This window comes from Papio anubis, chromosome 18 (genome assembly GCF_008728515.1).
Source record: "Papio anubis isolate 15944 chromosome 18, Panubis1.0, whole genome shotgun sequence".
Lineage (NCBI taxonomy): Eukaryota > Metazoa > Chordata > Mammalia > Primates > Cercopithecidae > Papio > Papio anubis.
In genome coordinates, this window is record NC_044993.1 from 64038223 (window position 1) to 64059678 (window position 21456).

The window sequence follows — 21456 nt, forward strand, 5'->3', positions numbered from 1 at the left end:
TGAAATCCCGTCTCTACTAAAAATATAAAATTAGCGGGTGTGGTGGCGGGCGCCTGTAGTCCCAGGTACTAGGAAAGCCAAGGCAGGAGAATCGCTTGAACCTGGGAGACTGGGTTTGCAGTGAGCCAAGATCAGGCCACTGCACTCCAGCCTGGCGACAGAGTGAGACTCCATAAATTTTATTCCCTGGGGGAACTGACAGAACAGCTAGAGCCAGTTCACTCCGGGGAACACGTTACTGAGGGTTCCAAAGGGTCACAGGGAGACTAGGATAGGTGCAGTCCAAGTCAGCAGCCTCCCCTGGCTCCGATGCAGACAGTGGTCCACACTCCCAGAATCAACTGGGTTTTTGATAAAAGGTGAATTAATTTTCTAATTCATATAAATAGAAGGACCATCAAGATTTCTCAGTGTTTGGACATTTCATAATATACATGAATGTTTAAATGTTCCTCAAGTCAGAGGGCCATGTTGCATAAATCCTTCACAAAGTATGTTTTACTTGTACTTTCTGAACAACCCGTACAAATTAGTTATCACACAATGTAAGGGATGTCTGGCTCTGACAGCTGCCATTTTCTGCTCAGGCAGAGTAAGAATTAAGCCTGGTGGCTCTATGGTCAGCTAATCCTGGTAGGCCCTGATTCCATGGGCTGCCAGATTCCAACAAACTATTTTTAGTTTTTTTACTTACAAGACAAAAATACACTTTTCTAGCTTGGGTATAATACATACACCAGTGGGTTTTAAAGAGAAAGACGTATTTAATCTAATTTAAAATCAAAAGACTATGTAGAGGCAGCAAATAAGATACAACTGCACTAGGTTGATCGAATTTGGCTTCCAGTAATGTAATACAACTATGTGGGGGTTTGTAGTTGCATCATTTAAACTGTCTTACGTGGAATCAGATTCAGCATTGCACTGGAGAAAGAATCCTACGCTTTTTTGGTGTGGTCTGTCTGGATAAAAGCGTGGCATCACCATAATCTTCCATGGCAGATTTCGCACAAAACACGGAGGGCTAAGGACCGACTCACTCAGTCTGCTGAAGCGCTCCACAGTGAACTGAAAGGTTGCCTCAGAGCGCCAACTGGTGTCTGCAAAAAAAACACATCATCAGCCACAGAGCCTGTGCACTGACCAAAAGCACTAGCATTAATCAACATGGAGTAAACTGTTCTATACATCTTGATTTAACTGCTAAAATCTAACGGTTCGAAAAAATTGCTTCCGATTTATTAAAAGCCTAAGACTGAGATGACCTACAGTTTCTGAATGGATTAATTCTTCCTTATGAAGTCCAAAACTCACAGAGTGCTAACCATACACTTGCCATCCCTGTCAGACTGAGTTCCACATGAGAACAATGTCTACTTTACTAAAGCTGAATTCCCAAGGACCCCGGGGCACCCCGTGAGTGGAGAGACTTTGGAGAGAAGGAACGACATGGCTCACATCTGTTCAAGGACAGGACTTCTGGGGGAAAAGACCACAACATGGGACTTGGGCTGACTTTAGAGAGCACAGAACACACAGGCAGGACTTGAGAGCCAGGAAAACAGCCATCCCCCTGGAAGCTCAGCACTGCTCAGAGGCAAGACAATGGCTACAACAGTAGCCTAATAATAAAGTTAACTTCATTAGTTCACAATTTTTGTAAAAATACTAGCCTGGACACCCTAGGGGGAGTGTTTTTTTTTTTTTTTTTTTTTTTTTAAGAAACTGGTATGTTTTCCCACATAAGCAGTATAAATTGTTCAATGATAATAAGACCAAAGGCTGATTTAAGAAATTTAAGTTTCTGCCAACACAGCGCCTCTTAGCAGAGGTCCAACTGAAGGTCTCCATTTAAAATTCAATCTTTCACTGATGACAGTGACTATTCATTTGCATGTGGCCCTCGGTCAATCACCTTTGACAAACCCTGCAGCATCTCATTGCTTCTCAAACGACTCCTGTGAAGGCACGGTCCTCCTGCACCCACACCAATGTGTTATTGACCAATACTTTTATAAAGCATAATGAAATTGCCACAGCAAGGTCAGCATGCTACACAAGCTTCTGAACGCGTCCTTTCAGTTTCTGTACCTATCTCATTATAGCCTGCACACAGCTCACGGACTGGCAGGAGATCCAGGGCCACACCGAGGGCCACGCTCTACACGCAGTGCCTAGAAGGCTGTTCCCGGCTTAGAATCAGGTGCTATTTTGACATCCCTGACCACCAGGCTCCTAAGGCACAAAACGAGACTTGTAGGCTTGGGTAAAGAGCGCGTAAAAACATCCTCCCATCCTTCATCTTCAGGCCCCTGAAGGCAGTCACCACGGCATCCAACAACCCTTCAGATTCCAAAGTTCACTAACAACTGAGTTCTCAGCATCAGCCACTTCTCGGGGAACAGAATTTGCTTGAAGGTTATGACTGAGTTTGGTCTTAAGAAAACATGTCCATCAGTCCTCCTGGGAGGGTAGAATTGAAATATCAAAAGCATGTGTGATGGTAAGCACTTCTACCTTCTTTGAGACATTCTTCATGCCAAACTTTTTTATTCCACATAACCCTGCTGAGTTGTCTACAGCACAGGCACTGTGGAAGGAAGAGCAGCTGAAAGAGGTGCATCTTGTCCAAGAGAATTATTTATATAAGCCTCTTTAAGTGGTATTACCCTAATCCCTTTGAGGAACAGAAGTCTACTAAAAGGCAAGAAACTTGTTTAAGATAATAATGTCTAGAATGGCATGGTGTAACAAGTTTTGCCATGTGTTTTTAGGATCATGCAATTCACAGTTGATCAGGAGTTAAGTTCTGCAAGGTAGACAAGAGACAAATGTCAATTCCTACATTTTAAGTGAGGAAATGGAAGTCTGCCAAGGCTGTTTTACAAGTGACAATAGAGGATTTTAATATCCAAGATTTGTCAAGACACTACGCACAGTGACCCTGACCTGGTTTTTAAAATACCACTCCTGGAAGTTACCATAACACTCACAAAACGCAGGTCTCAACAAAATGAGACTACGAGCTTGCCCGCTTTACGAAGCCCATGTATACAGAAATGCACAGAAGCAACCAAATGGAAAATCACTGCAGGACCTAAAAAGCTGAAAGAAACAAGGTTATGCCTCTCTTCTAACTCATCTATTTTATATAATTCAGCTGTTTATAGGGTTTGATTTTTATGTATCCCAAATCAATACATATTATAAATGCTTTTTGAACTTTTGCCCTATACATTAAATTTCCCGAGATATTCCTTAAATATTAAAAAGACCCAAACAATGGTGAGACTCAGAATTAAAGTTTGCACTTGGTCCACCTGCTGCCCAGCCCCACATAGGCCATCATGCATCTGTCTCTGTGCCCCCAAGTGTAGCACTGTCCTGACACACAGTGGATAGTTCACAGTGCACTGTATACTCTATTTCAGCCTCACACTCAAGGCACATTTCTTAGAACAGACTTATCAAATCTGCTAAGCACGAAGTTTAGATGACACTTCAGGTGTATTAAAATTTCACCTCACTTCCTGAAAACTCTTCATACTAATAGAATAATGTAAAACTTTTACTAAAAAACAAAAGGTCTGGCTGGGCACGGTGGCTCATGCCTGTAATCCCAGCACTTTGGGAGGCCAAGGCGGGCAGATCACGAGGTCAGGAGATCAAGACCATCCTGGTTAACACGCTCTTGTTAACTGTCTCTACTAAAAATACAAAAAAGAAAAAAAATTAGCCGGGCTTGGCGGAGGGCGCCCCAGCTGCTCGGGAGGCTGAGGCAGGAGAGTGGCGTGAACCTGGGAGGTGGAGCTTGCACTGAGTCGAGATTGCACCACTGCACTCCAGCCTGGGCAACAGAGCGAGACTCTGTTTCAAAAAAAAAAAAAAAAAAAAAAGGTCAGCAGGGCGCAGTGGCTCACGCCTGTAATCCCAGCACTTTGGGAGGCCGAGGCAGGAGGATCACCTGAGGTCAGGAGTTTGAGACCAGCCTGCCCCAACATGGCAAAACCCCATCTCTACTAAAAACACAAAAATTAGCCAAGTGTGGTGGTGTGTGCCTGTAATCCCAGGTACTTGGGAGGCTGAGGCAGGAGAATCGCTTGAACCTCGGAGGTGGAGGCTGCAGTGAGCTGAGATCATGCCATTGCACTCCAGCCTGGGCAACAAGAGCAAAAAACTCTGTCTCCAAAAAAAGTCCAATAAAAAGGAGAAGTGGACTTGGAAACCAGCTTTCACAGATATGGCCAGCCAGATTGTCCTCCTACGAGGAATTACATGAGACTGAGTGATGGAGATCTCTGCCCAAGAAAACACTTAACAGTATACAGGATCTTATGTACTATTTTTTGCAACTTCCAAGTATACTAGGGATTAGGAAGGACACCCACATTCCCTGCAAAATTAGCGCTTCATGCACAAAGACTCCAATCTGCCTGGATGCCACTAACATTAGCAGAGTACCATTTCATTACTGCTTATTTTTATTGTAAATGACAGCGCAACAAGCTTCTGCAAACTGCTGTCACCACAAATCCTCAACCAGACTCCTTGATAACTCACTATCTTCCAATCTAGTCCCTGGAGACTCTTGTAGCAGCAGCAGCGGCAGCGACAATTACCTACAGCACAAAGTTCCCACTGTGCACTTTGTTATATCAATTTTATCCTCCCAGGGCAAAGGCCAATGGACCAGTCTAGGCTTCAGTTGCAAAAAGAAAGGTAGGCCGGGCGCGGTGGCTCACGTCTGCAATCCCAACACTTTGGGAGGTCGAGGTGGGTGGAGCATGAGGTCACGAGTTCGGGACTAGCTGCCTGGCCAACACAGTAAAACCTCATCTCTACTAAAAATACAAAAAAATAGCCAGGCGTGGTGGCAGGCGCCTGTAGCCCCAGCTGCCTGGGAGGTTGAGGCAGGAGAATTGCTTAAACCCAGGAGGCAGAGGATACGGTGAGCCGAGATCGTGCCACTGCACTCCAGCCCGGGCAACAAGTGCAACTCCGTCAAAAAGAAAAGAAAAGAAAAGAAAGGAAAGGAAGGAAAGGAAGGAAAGGAAGGAAAGGAAGGAAGGAAGGAGAAAAGAAAGAAAAGAGAAAAAAAAGTAAGTTAAAGAAAAACACAACACTTCACATTTTTGAATCAGAAAGGTTGGTATAAAATTTCCCAAAATGTGCTGTTGCAGTGATTTTAGCTAACTTCTTCATTCTAATATAAGTTCTTGCAAGTCCTCGTCAATCCCCACAAATTAGTCTCATGGAGAACAACATTCTAAATCTAGATCCATCTAGATCTTCAGAGGCCATATTTGCTCTAAAACTTCCTTGGTGGCTCACACTTGTAGTCCCAGTACTTTGGGAGGCCAAGACAGGTGGATCACCCAAGGTCAGGAGTTCAAGACCAGCTGGCCAACATGGTGAAACTCCGTCTCTACTAAAAATACAAAAAGTAGCCAGGCGTGGTGGCATGTGCCTGTAATCCCAGCTACTCAGGAGGCTGAGGCAGGAGAATCGCAAAAACCCAGGAGGTAGAGGTTACAGTGAGCTGAGATCTCACCTCTCACCACTGCACTCTAGCCTGGGCGACACAGCAAGAACCTATCTCAAAATAAAATAAAATAAAACTTCCTTGGGCCAAGTGCAATGGGTCATGCCCATAATCCCAACACACTGGGAGGCCAAGAAAGGAGAACTGCTTGAGCCCAGAAGTGCTAGACCAGCCTGGGCAACATAGAGAGATCCAGTCACTACAAACAATTAGTCACACATGGCGGTATACACTTGTAGTCCCAGCTACTCAGGAGACTGCGGAAGCAGTAAGCGGTCATCATACCACTGCACTCCAGCCTGGGTGACAGAGCAAGACTGTATCTCAAAATAAATAAAATAAAATAAAATAACTTCCTTGGACATCTCACAAAAAACAGTGAATGAGGAACTAAAAGTATAGAATGAGTAGATACAGTAAAAAATAATTCTGATACTTGCCCATAATTCTATGTTAACAGGATTTTTAAGTAAGTTCTCTTCCTCAACTATACAGGTCTCCCATCGCTATGTCATTAGCTACTTAGCTTCTTACACAAGAAATGTCCCTTACTAAGAAGTCTTCTGTGCAAATCAATCAAGTCTCGGATAGTTTGGCTACAGACAAAACTTCGAAAGAGATGCTTCCCAGATTGTGTATCCTAGTCTGAAATGGACACTCTACACTCAAGTAAACAGGACACTCAAAAAAAGGGGAGCTCTGAAGTCCAGAGTCTTGGGGCATCATTAACAAAAACTTTTGGAGAAGCAATTTATGCTGCTTCTGATACGACAACCCTAAGACATACAATGGTAAATAAAGCTTGTTTAGCCAAGCACATCTATAACTTCCTAGAATCCTGTGCATTTTTCACAACACACTTATCCCCTGAAGAAGAGGGTTGCACAATTCATACTGCAGCTGGAAAATGCTGCCCTCAGCTACAAGTTCTTCTCCTACAGTCAGGACCACCTCCCTCCCGTGCACTTTGCCATCAGAAAGATATTACATGCTGGGTCTTTCAACGGCAACCATAGTTCCAAACCAAGGAAAGATGCTACTGAAGATTACTCAACCTTCTTGGATTATACGCTTTTTCCATCAAGGAGGTCACAAGAAGGGCATTTCCACTTTTAGGTCCTACAGTGTGGCACCACTGTCTACTAATTTAGTGAAATGTACCTCAAAAGGAAGGGGATTTTTACCCATACTTATGTCCTCATAAGTCATTCTCCCCAGGAGACACTTGTCAATATCTAGAGACATGTCATGACTGCAAGTGGGGGGCAGCGGCCATGGGCATCCTGGAACGTACAGGACAGCCTCCCACAACCAAGAATTATTCAAGATGCCATGAGAAGCTGAGAAGCTCCACCCTATATCTATGTCTCCTCCCAAGACCTCCCGCCTAAAAAAAACAAAACACAGTAGGGAAATGTTGGCACAGATTGCTCTGTGGGAACTAGACTGGGAATGCTCCAATAGGGCAGGGCCTGTCACTGCTCCACAAGTGGCTAGAAGGGATCCCAAAAGCACACCTGGCGCCTTAGACCTGGCCACGCCTTCCCAAATGCGCTCACTAAACCACTTTCGGCATCTCTAATGTCTGAAGTAAAACCTCCAAAGCCCAACAACCAGCGAGACCACACCCACACCATTGCCCTTGTCTATGGTGGAAAGCGCACTCCACAGGTAACAAAGCAGCGGGTTTAGACCACGCCTCTTTACCTTCCTCAGATATTGCCTCAGCCAGCTGCCAGGGGTAAACCGCACTGTGAGAGAACTCTCAACTACGGCTGCAGTTTCTCATGGAGGCTGAACTTTTGGCAGGAGGTCTGAACAGCAGTCCTTCTGGTGGTGCAGCCCGTGACTGATGGTTTCTTTCAACTGCCCCGTTACTCCCCTGGGAAGGACACAACCCTCATGAGGATTGATGGACATGCTTTTTGACAGAACATGGTTTCATATTACACTCAAGACTCCAGGGGCTGCATACTGCAATTATGGCTGCTCCCTACTCACAAGTGTGACCTTGCAAATGTTGAGGTCACTAATCTGATAAATTTAAAGAAGGAATGGTCTTGGAAGAAAAAAACTGATCTCCTACACAAAAAAAAGTCCATGCACATACATGAGTGTGCTTTCTCACAGAGAAGCTATAGACCAAAACTCAGTGAGGGAGAATGAAGGCCAAAGCTTGAATCTGATTTCATCCCTAACAGGAGTGGGGAGGGATTCTCAGCTATCATCAACTGATATACACCCTGCAATGAGAATGCAATGGAAAGCCAAGTTCCAATGTCTGCACGTATCTTGCTGCAAACAAACAGGAAGGAGAGTAAGACATGCTTGTTGTTCCCAATACTAGCAGTGGCTGGAGACCTGCAGGCGTGAGTAAATACCCACCTATTACATTTAAACCTAAATTACACCTCCTCACCTAGGCTAGGGAGACTCTACTTACCTGGAAATGGTGTAGGCCATCTTGAAACTCAAAACCCAAACAGGATTTTCCTCAGTTACAGCCTCCTGAAAACTAGCTATGCTCAAGCTCCCAAGTACCCAAGGAAAAAACATGGATCTGAATCTGTTTTCTGACAGGTTTCCGCCCGCTGCGAGGAGGCGAACGATAGGCACTTACCATCCTCCATGTCCTCCTCCGTGTTGTTGTGTCCATCACTCAGGGCCACATTCCCGTTGATCACAGGGTTCTGAGTAATTCTTGGTGGGTCATCTGTATCTCCAGCTTTAAAGAAGAAAAACAAATTCCATGGGTTTCACATTCATGGCTTTAATGGAATAAGCAAAATATAAACTTATACTTTTGATATTGCCTAATCATTAATAAATTCCAATTGTGGCTGGGCACGGTGGCTCACGCCTGTAATCCCAGCACTTTGGGACGCCGAGGCAGGCGGATCACGACGTCAGGAGATCGAGACCATCCTGGCTAACACGGTGAAACTCCGTCTCTACTAAAAATACAAAAAAAAATTATCCGGGCATGGTGGCGAGCGCATGTAGTTCCAGCTACTCAGGAGGCTGAGGCAGGAGAATGGCATGAACCCGGGAAGTGGAGCTTGCAGTGAGACGAGATCGCGCCACTACACTCCAGCCTGGGTAACAGAGCGAGACTCCGTCTCAAAAAAAAAAAAAAAAAAAAATTCAATTGTAGCACAGTAAAGGTTCATTCTAATCCAAAAAATATTTATACTAATGTTTACTAAATACAAACTTCTGTTATTTCAAAACACTAAATGGAATTTGAAAACATGCTATACTACACTATAATTTGCTTTCTTTGCAATGATATTCTGCACAAAACTTTTTATGTAAAATCTCTTACGTAGGCCAGGCATGGTGGCTCATGCCTGTAATCCTAGCATTTTGGGAGGCCAAGGCGGATGGATCATCTGAAGCCAGGAGTTCGAGACCAGGCTGGCCAACATGGTGAAACCCCATCTCTACTAGAAATGCAAAAATTAGCTGGGTGTGGTGGTGCATACCTGTAATCCCAGCTACTCAGCAGGCTGAGGAATGAAAATCACTTGAACCCAGGAGGCAGAGGCTGCGATGAACCAAGATCGTGCCATTGCACTCCAGCCTGGCCGACAGAGTGAGACTCAGTCTCATAAAAAAAAAAAAAAAAATTCCTTAGGTAGTTCTTACTTTACAATAGCTAATCAGCATAAAGAACCTTTATCTAATTGTTGTGGAAAGTCATTATTTTACTACAGGTTTCCTAGTAATTACAAACAATTCTACAGACAATTTTGTTGTGAAGATTACTGAACATATGCAAATGGTATATATTAAAACAAATTATTTTAAACTTTTTCATCATGAACACATGTCAGTATCTTTTTTTTTTTTTTTTTTTTAGACAGTCTCACTCTGTTCCCCAGGCTGGAGTGCAGTGGCACAATCTCAGCTCACTGCTACCTCTGCCTTTCGGGTTCAAACTATTCTGTCTCAACCTTCTGAGTAGCTGGGATTACAAGCACGTGCCACCACGCCCAGATAATTTTGTATTTTTAGTAGTGATGTGGTTTCACCATGTTGGTCAACTGGTCTCGAACTCCTGGCCTCAAGTGATCCACCCGCCTTGGCCTCCCCAAGTGCTGGGATCGCCCACCCATGCCAGTGTCTTAAAACATCAAATCATCATCCTCAAGGCGTCAGTGGACGATTACCGTATAATTATGTAAAGAGCCTGGATTATGTAAAGTATTTAGGAAAGCATAAAACTGATCACTCTAAATGCGTGCTAAATGCTTGGGCTGAAAAACACATATAACTCAAGTTGGGATTCAAAACATTTTAAGTTACAACTGGCAAATAAGGTGTAAATTACAACAACATTCCAATCACTTTTCATTAATTTTAAAGCATAGATTTCTCACACTGACACAGATGGTTATTCTACAAGCAGAATAATCACAACAGGACTTTTAGGTTTTACCTAGTTTCACACGTCCCATTTAAATCAATTTGTTCTTCCACATATTAGAACAGCTCACTGCAACTAATGCTGGCCCCACGGTTGCCTACACAGTCGGCTTTCTCTGGTGCATCGGACACCAACAGAAATTAGGAATCTCAACTGCAGACAGGAGATGAGCTTTTTAACAGTCAGGTAGTTGTGTGTGTGGGTGGCCTTCACAATTTCAGAGCTTTTCTGCCATTCGAACCAGCATGCAATCTGATTCAGCACCATGGACAGCGTCACACTCACTTCCCCCTTTAGGAACTCTCCAAAACCCTAATGCTTAAGATTACATCATAAGCCTCTCCAATCATTCCTGAATAAAATGGTACTCTCCATCACTCAAGCATCTCAAAACATTCAAAATACCAAGAAACAGGTATTACCACCCAGACATTTAAGATTAAGACATTAAAGATCAATTTCAATCTTGACAATAGATACACTTAATTAATGATGGCTTAAAAGTTATTTCCGGTCCAACCAGTGGCTCATTGCGTATAATCCTAGCACTTTGGGAGGCCAAAGTGAGAGAACTGCTTGAGTCCAGGAGTTTGAGAGCAACCAGGGAAACACAGTGAGACCTCATCTCAATTTATTGTTTTTTTAAAGCTTATTTCTGAAAACATATACACATACTTCTAAACTAGTCCCTAGACCATCATGCCTTGACAGAAATACTGTGGAAGAGGGTTAAGGAAAGGAACTCAGATGTACACTCAAGAGAAAGGATGAAGAGAAGGAAAAATGTCTTTTTGCTGATTCTTAACTAGCTCAAATGCTCTAAATCAAACATACATGCTCAATTTAAAAAAAGAAAAATCAGGTACTCTGAAATGTCTTTCACCCACATTCAGTTTCCTAGAACTACATCAAATCTTTAAAAAGTTTTATAAGATGTATAAATTGTAAACCAAGGACAGTGACTGGCCCTATAAAGTGGAGGGGGCAAGAAGGGAACGGGGCTGGGGATGGACAAAACAGGCTAGTGCCTTATCTGTGATATTTAAAGTTGGAAATTTTTAAAGAGGTAACATGTATATTTAAACTTAAAAATATATTTATATATTAACTGAATAGGGAAAAAAACTTATGAAGGCCTATTAAATAAATTATGGCAAATTCCAATGGAATTTTTTTTTTTTTTTAAAGATGCAGTTTCGCCCTTGTTGCCCAGGCTGGAGTGCAGTGGCACGATCTCGGCTCACCGCAAACTTGGCCTCAGGGGTTCCAGCGGTTCTCCTGCTTCAGTCTCCCAAGTGGTTGGGATTACAAGTGTGCACCACCACGCTTGGCTAATTTTGTATTTTTAGTAGAGACAGGGTTTCATTGTTGGTCAGGCTGGTCTCGAACTCCTGACCTCAAGTGATCCACCCGCCATGGCCTCTCAAAGTGCTGGGATTACACTCAAGAGCCACTGCGCCAACCTCCCAATGGAATGTTAAAAAAAAAATTTAGCCAAGCATGGTGGCTCCCAGCACTTGTGGGAGGCCAGAATGGGACGATCGCAGGAGTCAGGGAGTCCAAGACCATCGTGGGCAATATAGTGAGATTCCCATGTCTATTAAAAACAAAAAAATTCAGGTACCAAGCAATACGTATCACATACAACCTCTGTTATAAAACGAGAGAGCTGTGTTGAAATAGAAACATGTAATTTCATATTTCCCTTTACAAAATTCAAAAGATGTATACAGAAACAGCAGGAGGATACATAAGAACCTACTAGAGATTAGGGTTACACAGAAGCAACCTAGAGTTTCTTCACTGTATATGCACACACTCACACTATGTGTAAGTGCTACAATTTTTTTTCCCCCCCTTAAAGAGACAAGATTTCACAGTGTTGCCCAGGCTGGTCTTGAACTGGACTCAAGCAATCCACCCCTCTCACCGTCTCAGCCTCCCAAAATGCTGGGAATACAGGCATGTACCACCCTGCCTGGACTATTTTTTTTTTTTTTTTTTGAGATGGAGTCTTCCTCTGTCTCCCACGCTGGAATGCAGTGGGGTGATCTCAGTTCACTGCAGCCTCCATCTCCTGGGTTCAAGTGATCCTCCTGCCTCAGCCTCCCAAGTAGCTAGGATTACAGCCGTGTGCCACCACACCCAGCTAATTTTTGTATTTTTAGTAGAGACAGGGTTTCACCATGTTGGCCAGGCTGGTCTCAGACTCATGACCTCAAGTAATCCGCCAGCAGTGGCCTCCCAAAGTACCAAGATTTCAGGGATGAGACACCACACCTGGTCTATAAATCTTAAAAAGTAATTTGCTAGAGGTACACCTAGTACTTTTAATTTCCTTGGTTCAAACTTATCCTACGACAGTTGCTTTATTTTTTATTTTATTTTATTTTTTTTTTTTTGAGACGGAGTCTCGCGCTGTGTCACCCAGGCTGGAGTGCAGTGGCGCGATCTCCGCTCACTGCAAGCTCCGCCTCCCAGGTTCAGGCCATTCTCCTGCCTCAGCCTCCGAGTAGCTGGGACTACAGGCGCCCGCCACCACGCCCGGCTAGTTTTTTGTATTTTTAGTAGAGACGGGGTTTCACCATGTTAGCCAGGATGGTCTCGATCTCCTGACCTCGTGATCCGCCCGCCTCGGCCTCCCAAAGTGCTGGGATTACAGGCTTGAGCCACCGCGCCCGGCCGACAGTTGCTTTAAAACATGGTTTTAATGCATGGATGCAAAAATGAGGGCTCATTTTCTGTACATAAAACTTCATGTCTAAAATCAGGATCATATGTAAGTATAAGCAGTCTAAAGGATGGAAAATAAGTGAACTCTACAACTGCTCTGTAATTCTGAGGTACAGGTTATGGTTTCATGAGGTCTAGTGAAATCAGACTGAGACACAAGTGAATTCAGATTAGAGCTCAAAGAAGGGCTTGTCTGGGTGACTTCAGAGAGACTGCATTGTCTCTAAAAGTTACAGCAATAGTAAAAACCAAGATCAATTCAAGAGCGCGTAATATCTTACAGGTTGGGGTGGGGGAAATGTGTAAGCTCTACCCCCCATTTTTCAGCAGTGGGATTAACTGTAGTGTGATGTCTAAAGAAAGCCTATTATTTTCTGACATTGTTCTAGTGTGAAGTAAGGGCTACTCTGCAGTTGGCCTTGAAAAAGCAAAGTAGAGCTCTGCGGTTGCAACAGACTCTGAGCAAGACCCCATCTTTTACATCCAAATTAACACATCTGAGTTGGTTTGGCCAGTCTGCCCTTTTCCACCTGACAGGTGCAGAGAAAGCGGTCAAGGCCAGTGGCTGTGAAATGGCAAAGGGCCACTGGTTGGCCACCGAGTACATGAGGCATGGGTCTGGCCACCAACAGCCCTATGGGTGTCCAAGCAGCCGCCAAGGTGATTCCAGCCCAGCTCCCAGGGGCAGGAGATCCCATTTTTAAAAGCTCCTCATAAATGAGTTAGTTCTGCAAGAGGATTAAAATTTTAATTAAGACATGGTAAATCCCTGGTCCAGAAGTAAATGATGAAAGCACAGGATAGCCACACACAAAAAAATCTGTACTAGGCTTCTAGAAATAGCCTAAACAATGAGGCTGCCTTCTTTTGTTGTTCAAGACAGACGTTCGAGATTGGTGTGCACATATATTTACTGCCATGTAAGAGTGACGTAATACCAAGTGTTATATCCCATCTTTTTGGAAGTTTTTAAGACATGGGGACTGATTTGGCCAAACACTTGAGCTAAGGCTTTTTTTTTTTTTTTTTTGAGACAGAGTCTCGTTCTATCACCCAGGCTGGAGTGGAATAGCGTGATCTCGGCTCACTGCAACCTTCTGGGTTCAAGCCTCCTGGGTTCAAGTGATTCTCCCACCTCAGCCTCCTGAGTAGCTGGGATTATAGGCACCTGCCATCATGCCCGGCTAAAATTTTTCTGTATTTTTGTAAAGATGGGGTTTCACTATGTTGGCCAGGCTAGTGTTGAACTCCTGACCTCAGGTGATCTGCCCACCTCGGCCTCCCAAAGTGCTGGGATTACAGGCATCAGCCACGACGCACTATTTTTGACACAAAATTATCTCAAATAAGACTGGGGACATGTTTGGCAAACACGAGTGACAATGTGCAATGTCAAACAGACAGGCCCTGGATGAAAAACGTCTGTAGGAAATAAAGCCATTACCATCCCATAATATGCACACCCCACCCAGAAATAGAAGACAGTCTCCATTATTCGTGACTGCTAGGCCTTTTAACACAATATGTATAAGAAAAGGCAGAAAATATGTTTTAGAAACACCAAGTAGGCTCCCTGGCTAGTTGCAGGACCTATATTCCCACCTGCTCTACTGGGCACTTACGCCTATACCCTGCTTTCCTCCCCCTGAATTCCATTTGTGATGTCATAACACAGAACTGCTATCCCCCAGAGAACACCTCCCAACCGCTATAGAAGTTAGGTAGACCACTTCAGCACCCGAATCTCACTCCTGAGATAACAGATCAGAATAAGCAAGATTCCAATTGGCTGGCTTTGATATTTTCTGTCACTTCACAAAGATGTATCAATCCTCCCCCAAAAAGCTGGCAGGGGGCAGGGGTTGGGAACACAATAAAACCCTGGTGTGTTGAAACTGAGTCCATGTCCTGCCACCAGGTGGTGCCTTGTCCATGAAGATTCAGCACAGCCTCTGAGCCACAGGTGTCTCCACTCAGCCCCCCAGATCCTTCCACTAGTGACAGCCTAGTGATCAAAACTACAGCTCTGTTATTACGGCAGACACGCACGGGCCAATGCCTGGTCTCTGGGTGGCTCGCATGGCGCCCTGAAGCCCATCTCACCCCACCCCCATCAGTTCACCATGAACTCCCTCTGGCTTCTGCATGATCCTCTCTTCACCTCTCATCTCCTCTCCCCACACTAAACTCATTTAAATGTATGACTTAAAACAGAGGTAAATGAGAAATCAGGGATCTTTATATAATGTTTACTAATATAACCTTAAAGATACAAATAAATTTAAAGATATAAAGTTTACTGATACATATAGCTTCTTGATTTATAGCCCCAAATACACTTCAGAAGTCTGGTTAGACATGTCAGTATAGTTTATCTCCATCCATCAGCAGCATAAGGAGCCCAACCTGAAAACCTGACTCACCTTCGAGCCCAAGCCTGTGGTTCCCAGCCATCTCTGCATGGCTCTGCAGTGGCGTCTGCTGGGGGATGGGGGAGTTCTCTCACCCACATCAGAGTGACTGCATAGAATCTCTAGGAGCTCTACCTCAGCATTCTTTTTTATTTTTTAAAGCATCCCACAAAAGCCTTGTCTTTAGGACCAGAAACATATTCAAGCAACCTCAATTTAGATAAGGCAGTCCAGCAAGAGAAAGACGATATTAATGGAAAAACTGGTGAAATCCTGAAATAATGGGTTTGGTTAACAGTAACACACCAATGTCAGTTCCTTGGCTGTGACAAACTCACACTGGTGATATAAATTGTCAGTGGGGGGCACACAGGAGCTCTGTCGTAACTTTGCAACTTTTCTGTTACTACAAAAAATTACTAGAATTACTCCAAAATTAAAAGCTAATTTTTAAAAGGCAAAGTAGAATGCCCTCTCAGCCTAAGAAGCAGGAGGAATCTCAGGCACTTAGGACCCTGAGGCAGGAAGATCCCTTTAGCCTGGGCAACACAGTGAGACCCTGTCTTTTTAAAAAAGGATTAACCGGAAACAACGTGTATCAACTAGTTTGTTTATAAGATACGCAATTTGGGCCAGGCATGGTGACTCACGCCTGTAATCCCAGCACTTTCGGAGGCTGAGGCCAGCAGATCACCTGAGGCCAGAAGTTTGAGACCAGCCTGGCCAACATGGCAAAACCCCATCTCTACTAAAAATACAAAACTTAGCCAGACGTGGTGGCTCATGCCTGTAATCCCAGCTACTACTCGGGAGGCTGAGGCAGGAGAATCACTTGAACCCGGGAGGCAGAGGTTGCAGTGAACCAAGATCGCGCCATTGTACTCCAACCTGGGCGACAGAGTAAGACTCTGTCTCAAAAAAAAAAAAAAAAAAAAAAAAATCAGTTGGGTGCAGTGGTGCACACCTGTAATCCCAACCACTTGGGAGGTTGAGGTGGGAGGTAAAGGCTGCAGTGAGCCTCTACCTATTAAGACCTATTGCCTATTTAAGACCCTGTCTCTTAAATAGGCTATTAAAAAAACAGAAAGGTAAAAATGTTAGCATTATGTACCTATATAGAGCATGGCTTAAATTCTCAAGCAATTCAAGGCAGACAAAAAAGCAGTTTGGGAGCTGAAACACAAAACACTTTCCACACAGATGCCAGGAGACAACTGGACAGGAGAATTGCTCAGGAGACTTGCCGCCAGTCTGGGGAGCTTGCATCTATGTGGGGGCAGGAAGGGGAGAGAAAATACTGACCACATGAGAAGGAACTACCATCTGCTTAAGTATTTCATCAATCAGTAACTCCAATGAGCCCCTATTATGTGCCAGGCCTTGTACAATTCTCAGGTAATTGTCACCGGCCCCAGGGTAAGGTAGGGCAGAATATCCTATGTCACCAGACCAGGGTCACAGCTGGACTAGCACAGGCACTGCCACAAGAGGACCTAGGCAAGAAGAATGGAAAAGTCCTAAGCAAACAGGCATGACACTCCAAGGAGGCTGAAGTTCTTTGACTACATATGCTTTTAAATATGGATATTCCCAAAATAACCTGGATTCCTGTAGGACTGCTACTACACCATACTATACTGACTTGATTAAACTTTTCTTGATTAAACTTTGAGATAACTGTGGATTCACATATAGTCTTAAGAAATAATATAGTCGGCCGGGCACAGTGGCACATGTCTGTAATCCCAGCACTTTGGGAGGCCGAGGTGGGCAGATCACGAGGTCAGGAGATCGAAACCATCCTGGCTAACACGGTGAAACCCTGTCTCTACTAAAAATACAAAAAATTAGCCGGGCGTGGTGGCGGGCGCCTGTAGTCCCAGCTACTCGGGAGGCTGAGACAGGAGAATGGCATGAACCCAGGAGGCACAGCTTGCAGAGAGTGGAGATCACACCACTGCACTCAGCCTGGGCAACAGAGCAAGACTCTGTCTCAAAAAAAAAAAAAAAAAAAAAAAAAGAAACAATACAGTCAGTCTTCCATATCTGTGGATTCAACAAACTGCATATCAAAAATACTCGGGGGGCCGGGTGCGGTGACTCACGCCTGTAATCCCAGCATTTTGGGAGGCCGAGGTGGGTGGATCACGAGGTCAAGAGATCAAGACCAGCCGGGCTCGGTGGCTCAAGCCTGTAATCCCAGCACTTTGGGAGGCCGAGGCAGGCAGATCAAGAGGTCAGGAGATCGAGACCAATCTGGCTAACACAGTGAAACCCCGTCTCTACTAAAAATACAAAAACTTAGCCAGGCGTGGTGGTGGTGGTCACCTGTAGTCCCAGCTACTTGGGAGGCTGAGGCAGGAGAATGGCGTGGACCCAGGAAGCGGAGTTTGCAGTGAGCCAAGATCCTGCCACTGCACTCCAGCCTGGGCGACAGAGCAAGACTCCGTCTCAAAAAAAAAAAAAAAAAAAATTGGGGGGAGAGAGTCTGTACTAAACATGTACAGATTTTTTTTTCCTTGTCATTATTCCCAAAACAACAGTCTACCAACTATTTACATAGCATTTACACTGTATTAGATATTATAAGCAACCTAGAGATAATTTAAACTATACAGGAAGATGTGTGATTATATGCAAATACCACACTGTTTTGTATGAGGAAGATTTGAGCATCTGTGGATTTTGATACCTGAGAGGGTACTGGAACCAGTTCCCCCATTAACACCATGGGACAGAGAGAGATCATATACCCTTTTCCTAGTTTCCCCTTACAGCATCACTTTGCAAAACTACCCTGCAGTATCAACAGCCAGGGTCCTGATGTAACCCACCAACCCAATGAAGATTTCTCCCCATTTACACGTATTTAGTTCTCTGCAATTTTATTTTGTGTGTAGATTTTTGTGTCCGCCACCCCCACAGTTAAGATCCTGAACAGTTCCAACACCACAAGGATCCCTCCAGTGGCCCTGTTATGACCACCCACCCCGGCGTGCATGCTCCCCCATCATCCCTGGCAACCCTCATATGTTCTGCATCTCTGGGATCTTGTCACTTCACCAGTGCTATATAAATGGACACAGTGTGGAATAAGTTGCTCCTTTTCACTGTTATGTAGGATATCATGGCAGGGATGGACCCCCATTTGACCATTCACTTGCTGACATCTAGGTCCTTTCCAGATAGAGGAAATTTACAAATAAAGCTGCTATGAAAATATTTGACTGGTCCTGGTTTCATGTTTATTTCTACTTTTGAGTTCTGAAAGAAGAAAACACAAGCAAGCAAATGTTAGCTAGCAACAATGCAGACACGAATAAGGAGAAAGGAACTGGCCTTCCCTGAGTGCTAATATGAAGGAAACCATGAATGTTTCGCCTCCAGGCATTCTCAATGTAATGTTCATATGTACATATTATGTACATTGTGCATGCACTTTTTCTCATGAAGGAAAACACACATATACTATTCATATTACGTGGGTAAGTATAATAACTCCAAACATTGTCATGATTTATCAACCACTCCCCTAATGAAAACTGTTTCCGGCCAGGCGTGGTGTCTCATGTCTGTAATCCCAGCACTTTGGGAGGCCGAGGCGGCGGATCACGAGGTCAGGAGATCAAGACCATCCTGGCTAATATGGTGAAACCCCAACTCTACTAAAAATATAAAAAATTAGGTGGGCGTGGTGACGGGCAACTGTAGTCCCAGCTACTCGGGAGGCTGAGGCAGGAGAATGGCGTGAACCCAGGAGGCGGAGCTTACAGTGAGCTGAGATTGCGCCACTGCACTCCAGCCTGGGTGACAGAGCGAGACTCCATCTTTAAAAAAAAAAAAAAAAAGACTTTCCAGGCTGGGTCCAGTGGCTCACACCTGTAATCAATCCCAGCAGCACTTTGGGAGACCAAGCCAGGCAGATCACATAAGGTCAGGAGTTCAAGACCAGCCTGGCCAGCATGGTGAAACCCCATCTCTACTAAAAACACAAAACAGCCAGGCATTGTGACGCATGCCTGTAATCCCAGCTACTTGGGAGGCTGAGGCATGAGAATCGCTTGAATCAGGGAGGCAGAGGTTGCAGTGAGCTGAGATCACGCCAATGCACTCCAGCCTGGGTGACAGCAAGACTCTGTCTCCAAAAAAAAAGGACTGTTTACATCCAGGTTTTTTCTTTATTTTATTTTTGCTACTCCAAATGATGCTCTCACAAACTGCCTGTGCTGTGGTTCCCATCCTGCTGCCTATCTACGCATCCTATAGCCAGGTCACCTGTCTACGCATCCTATAACCAGGTCATATACACATCTGGTCTCTGCAAGTGGCTAACCATGCTTTGTCCAATGACAAATGTCAACACATTTATCCAAGAACCAGAACACCGCCAAATGCTCTGGCCAGCTCCAGCGCAGGACCAGCCTCCAGCACAGTGTTGAGGAGAACTCTTCGGCTTCTGGAACACAGCAAGAGGCAAAAGGTGTACTAGGAACGTCCAAGAAGCTGAACGCCACCATCAGGGCTGCTGATCAGAGTGAAGGGCAGGGGTTACCTTGGGACCAGGCAACCCAGGGCAGGAGGTGGGGCAGTTAGAGCAATGACCCCCTGCATCAGGAAGGGAGAGGTGAGAGCCTGTGAGCTCCCAAGGCATCCACAGAAACAGGAACGATGGTGGCTGCCAAAAAATACGGAGTTACCACACTCCCTAAGAAGCTCCTGACAGCCATCTTCTGGACATTCCAGGAAGTGGGAAAGATCAGAGGCTGTGGAGTGAGCTCAATCCCCTCTGCGAGGCCTCTCCTAGGTGAAGCTCAAGCTGGCTTCAGGTAGGGTCCTGGAATATTTAGCCGGATATGGTGGCGCACACCTGTAATCCAAGCTACTCGGGAGGCTAAGGCAGGAGAACTGCTTATATCTATATATCTATACACTGTATATATTCCAGGTAATCAAGTGGGGGTGAAGGTCATAATAGGATACAATAAAGTCAGGAATAGCAGGAAAGAATTCTCTCTCCTCCCACCCCAGGACCCTTCTTCTCGTCCAGCACTCAGGGACTCGAGGTTCACCACCCCTTCCAGTCACTGGTTGGAAAGTGATAGGTGCTGGCCAGGCCACACTGCCCTTGTTTGCCAACAAGCTGCTGCCCCACTCACAAAGACCACCCTGCCCATGGGGCCATGAGGACCCCCCCAAATACTTCCCAGCCCTCATGCCCTCTGTGCCTGACTGAGCACCTGAAACCTCTTGGAAGGAGCCAATTCCAGAACATGATCCTACGTGGGAAAATTCAACTATGCTCAAAAATAACGCCGAAAGCGCCTTTCTAAGCTGTTACCATTAGCTAGGATTTCACGCATCGCCTTAACTGTGGACATACCCTACATATCCTTCAGCCTGCAGTTAACAACTCTTAACAAAAACGACACTTGATTCTGTAGACTAATAATATGCTACTTTTCCAGGCAGGAAGGGCCTGAGGGGTAAAGGCATGTATCTCCGGCTGCAGTTCGGCAGAGCCCACCCACTTCTCGCAGGTCAACCAACATGTTCAGTAACTTGTATGTGCCACAAGCATGGCTGGGTCCAGGGTTTGGTAGCGAACTGGGCAGACACACCCCCTGGTCTCCTGGGGCTCACTAGTAAGTGGGAGGCAAGTCCCTTGGTGATCACTGCAATAGAGGGCAAACGGCACACAGTGACAGCCACAGGACTGGTTCATGTCCCTTAGTCGTCATGAAGGAGGAGACAACTGGATGGCAAGCACAGAGTGTAAGGAGCCTGCCAGCCAGAGATGGAGAAGTACCTTTCAGGCAGAGCAAACCGCAACAGGAACAGGACCAGGGCAGTGGGAAGGGGATGGGTGGCAAGTGGAAGGTGGGCAGGGCCAAGGCTGTGGAGGGCCTTGAAGGCCATGATAAGGATTCTTAACTTTACTCTAAAATGTTCCCTCCCAGCAGGTGTTCCACCCAATGAACCGGAAGCCATCTGTGTCCTTGGGAGGTACTGGGACACGCCGGGTGACTAGGATGCCCAGTGGAGAGCTCTATCGGACCTGAGACAGCCCCAGCATGGGAATCTTGGCGCCAGCCCTTGCCAAATATCACAGCAGTAGGGTTTGTCCCACCCTTATCACATGCTAGGGGTCTCCCTACAAGCTCCTCTGCTGTTCTGCAGGACTGTGAGGATCTGAACACCCACACCTCAACCCAGCCTGTCAAAACAGATCCCTGTGTACTCTAAAACAGGGCCCTCCTAAATAACTCTGAATCCCTCTGGTCTTATTAACAATTTTTGGCTTCTGGCTTATTTATTTTTGAGACAGGGTCTCCCTCTGTTGG

At 45.1% G+C, this 21456-nt stretch overlaps 1 protein-coding gene across 4 annotated transcripts in view; it reads right to left on the bottom strand.

Moving 5' to 3' along the window:
• USP7 (ubiquitin specific peptidase 7) overlaps positions 1–21456 on the bottom strand; it is a 59848-nt gene that overhangs the window by 31152 nt on the left and 7240 nt on the right. The window contains exons 1-4 of one of the 4 annotated variants that reach the window (XM_003916518.4): positions 15128–15217; positions 8163–8267; positions 7250–7424; positions 902–1100 (exon numbers count right to left, since the gene is read on the bottom strand). In XM_003916518.4, the coding sequence (XP_003916567.1) occupies positions 902–987 (86 nt within the window). In that variant the 5' untranslated portion in view covers positions 988–1100; positions 7250–7424; positions 8163–8267; positions 15128–15217. Of the gene's footprint in view, positions 1–901; positions 1101–7249; positions 7425–8162; positions 8268–15127; positions 15777–21456 lie in introns of those variants that run through there. The other 3 variants (XR_002519132.2, XM_003916517.5, XM_009195964.4) reach the window with 3 other exon arrangements.